This window comes from Chaetura pelagica, unplaced genomic scaffold, assembly GCF_000747805.2.
Source record: "Chaetura pelagica isolate M959 unplaced genomic scaffold, ChaPel_1.0 scaffold142, whole genome shotgun sequence".
NCBI classification, from domain to species: domain Eukaryota; kingdom Metazoa; phylum Chordata; class Aves; order Apodiformes; family Apodidae; genus Chaetura; species Chaetura pelagica.
Window position 1 is genome coordinate 12,734,939 of NW_009952973.1, and position 3,478 is coordinate 12,738,416.

Here is a 3,478-nt window from a genome sequence, read left to right on the forward strand (position 1 = left end):
CTTTCTTCCACAGGCATTTCCTATTCAAAACAGGAACAGGGACCACACCGCTGTTCAGTACTGCAACACCAGGGTACACAATGGCATCCGGCTCTGTTTATTCCCCTCCTACTCGGCCACTACCTAGGAACACTTTATCCAGAAGTGCTTTTAAATTCAAGAAGTCTTCGAAGTACTGTAGCTGGAAATGTACTGCACTCTGTGCTGTAGGGGTGTCAGTGCTGCTGGCAATACTGCTGTCCTACTTTATAGGTGAGTCTCATTTTTTATAATTGTCACCATGAATAGGGATGTCTGATGGATTGTATATGGACTGTGACATACGAACCTCTAACGAGCAAAGTTTTTGGTAACAGTAAAAACCACAGCAGTGATTTAATGAGAACTCCCAATTGTTTAGAGGAAGCCAAAAATTTGAATATTTTGCAAGCATTCTGCATCATGGTAGTGGGTGAATTCACTTCAAAGAAGTATTTGAAGTGCAATTAAGCTATGTGGTATCTAGTTCTTATTAAAGTATGTGTAAGACATAGGCTGCAAAGATTTCATAATGTGAATGTTAATGGCAGCATATCCATGCAACTCTTTTCCCCTTATTTTGCATGATATGTAACTAATACAGTGTTTAGGAATGCTAACTATCACTTATTTCACCATTACAAGCACATATGTTTGTGTATAGAGCTAGAGAAAAAGTCTAATACAGACTTTTGATTGCAAAATAGGGAAAATCCAGAATGATAACATGCAGAGAAGATGGAGAGTTCTTCCTCTCTTGGGTTGTTTATTTTTAATTATTCCCTCATTTCTCAGTTTGTTAAATTCAATTTCTCTATTTTTATTTTAGAGGATTTCCTTGATTTCTTAATCTCTTTAATTATTGAATTTCATAAATGTTTGCTGTAAATATTAGATAATTTGAGTTTTAGGTAGTGAAGGTAGTGCTTGTCTGTGAGAAAAATGTCATTGGCTTTATTTAGGGAACAGAACAGGCTCTGTTTTTTGTGCATGTAACTTCTTCTGTGGCTTTGTCTAGATTTCAGATTTTTTCACCTGAGTCCATAAGAGGTCTTCAAAGACTTTCTTTTGACTGATTTGTTAATTAGAAGTTTATGTCACCACAGTTGTGTAAAAATATGTCATGGAATCTCAGAATTGTAGTGTAAGAGTCTGGTTGTTTGGTATTTATTGGTTGCACTCCGATTCAGAGACTTGAAAAGCTGAGGAAAGTAAATAGAGGGGAGTCGATATCTCCTTCCCTCCCTCTTTTTAAAATAATTGTAGATTAATAATAAAGCCAAGAAGACCTTATGATTATTAAATCTTCATTGCCTCTCTTGAAACAGCCTTGCTAGACTTCAAGGCACAGCATAAGCTCTATAAAGCCTTTGAAGTAGTTCTTACTTGGCTGAAGCTCCTGTAAACAATGCAAGAAACTGGGTTGCTGAGTAGCTGAAGTAGCTCTCAGCCCCAGCAAAGCGGAGTTTTGTTTCCACCTCAGCTCCCAGTCCCAAAGAGCAAAAGGCACATATGCAAATGTAGGGCTTGCCACAGCTGTCCAGTCGCTTTCAGTCATTGTATTTGTGGGTTTTTGTGTGAAAGTGAACAGGAGTGTAAAGGTGTGGATAGCAGTTGAGCATTGCAACTACATCTTTTTTTAAAGTGGGATTGAATCATCCCATTTATAAAACACATAATTGCATTCGGTCTCCATAATATTGCCTCATAAACCATCAGAAGCAAACATCTGCTACTAAATAAATACATAAATATGAAAGAAGGAATTCAGTATGAAGTATCACTGTCTAGAATTGTGAAAAACAGCCATACAGATAGTAAAATATTGGAGACCTGATTCTGAGCTGAGCTCTATACTTTGTTAGCCCCAAAGAGATAGATTACTTATGAATCGGAGGGGCACAAGAAGACAGCTATACTGGATTATTTCTCCCACAGGCACATAAAGAAATACAAGCATGTCTAATGCGCCTCTATTCCTGTGTTCAGGAAAAAGAGCTGAGCTTTCCAGTGAGAGCTTTCAGATCCACACAGCATTTACTCACATAGCCTTTAAAAAAATCAAATATAGCTGGACAGCATTTCATGAGCACATGCCAGCTCACGTCCTCCCCGAAGTGAAGAATGCACCAGGGCCTTTTTCTGTCCATTGTCAATAGGGAGCTCCTTGCCTACTGGTGGTATTTGAAATATTTCAGCTAACTCAGCAATCTAAATCTAAAATCCAGCACTTAGGGCCACTCTCTAGAGAACTTTGGGTCCATAAAACCAAGAATGGATTACAGTCATTCATATATGTGGTTTTTCCATCTCTACAGATGTAGTATCAGAAATATTGTCCATTTAACAGACCATCTGAGTATAAATTGATGGAAATAATTAATGTGAAGTGAAAATGGTCCTTCATCTTTGTTAACCGTTTCATAGCATAGGTGTGAAAGGGAAATGTCTAAGTAGGAAATTGATCATAACATAAAAGATGGGAAGGAATATTGTGTGACCCCTAGCATCCTGTGACAGGTCTCTGACAGTGGTCTGGCTTGCCTGCTGAGGTTTGCAGCAGCTGAGATGGTGTGTCATATTTGTAAAGCCAGTTTCAGACACAGTTTGAACTTCAGAGAGTGACATTGCCACAAGTGTGAAAATGCTACAGCCCTTACTGCAAAATATGCCAGTACATGTTGGTAAGAAAAACAGGGTGGCTGATCTCCACTGTGTAAGTGTGGCAGCTGCAGAATAAAGAACTAATAGGACTGCTCATCCAGTGAACAGTGCCATAAGCAGGCCCTTCTCAAGAAGGGCAGAGAGTTAAATGTGTCATGCCCAGGTTTATTTTAGGTGCAGTGGATATGGAGTAGTGAAAGTGACTTCAGATCCCGCTGCCTCTGTTCAGGCAGTATAAGGCAAAAGAGACAGTTTACTAGATCTCATGTCTGCCTTGGCAGAACTGCTCAGTCAATTACTGCTCCTTCAGTTAGCCCAGCCAGAGGAAGGAACTGCATTGAGAGTCTGGTCTGTTTTGCACTCCTTCTGTCACTCTGACAGGAAAGACTCCTACATTTACAAAGTCTACAAAGAGGGAGTCAGAGCAGAGAATGTCAGCATGGGAAGAGAGACCAGAGCAAACACTGCATCTTAAGGCCACTTGATATGCAGTCTTGGAGGTCACAAGGAATTGATAATGTTGTTTTGGTCTAAAGGAAAGTAAGTCTCACTTCCAGCCTCTCCACATATTCTTGCTATTCTAGCCCTGGTGGTCTCTCTTAACCGTTTTGCCATGTACTAAATGTTTACATTTACCATTCTTGCCAATGAGATCTGCTAATATTTGGAGAAATTAGAAGTGAGTTGTGGAAAATGTTGGTCCTTTGTTTAGAGGCTTCGTGTACTGTTAAATGGTTGAAAAATAAGGAATTAAACAACAAGAATATGCAAGTGCTGGAGCAAAAGATAATGCAGG

The 3,478-nt window shown here is 39.4% G+C and overlaps 1 protein-coding gene across 2 annotated transcripts in view; it reads left to right on the forward strand.

The window, feature by feature from the left end:
- Positions 1–3,478, forward strand: part of TENM3 (teneurin transmembrane protein 3) — a 320,216-nt gene that overhangs the window by 201,315 nt on the left and 115,423 nt on the right. For both annotated transcript variants that reach the window (XM_009995957.1, XM_009995958.1), the window contains exon 4: positions 14–252. In XM_009995957.1, the coding sequence (XP_009994259.1) occupies positions 14–252 (239 nt within the window). The remainder of the gene's footprint in view (positions 1–13; positions 253–3,478) is intronic.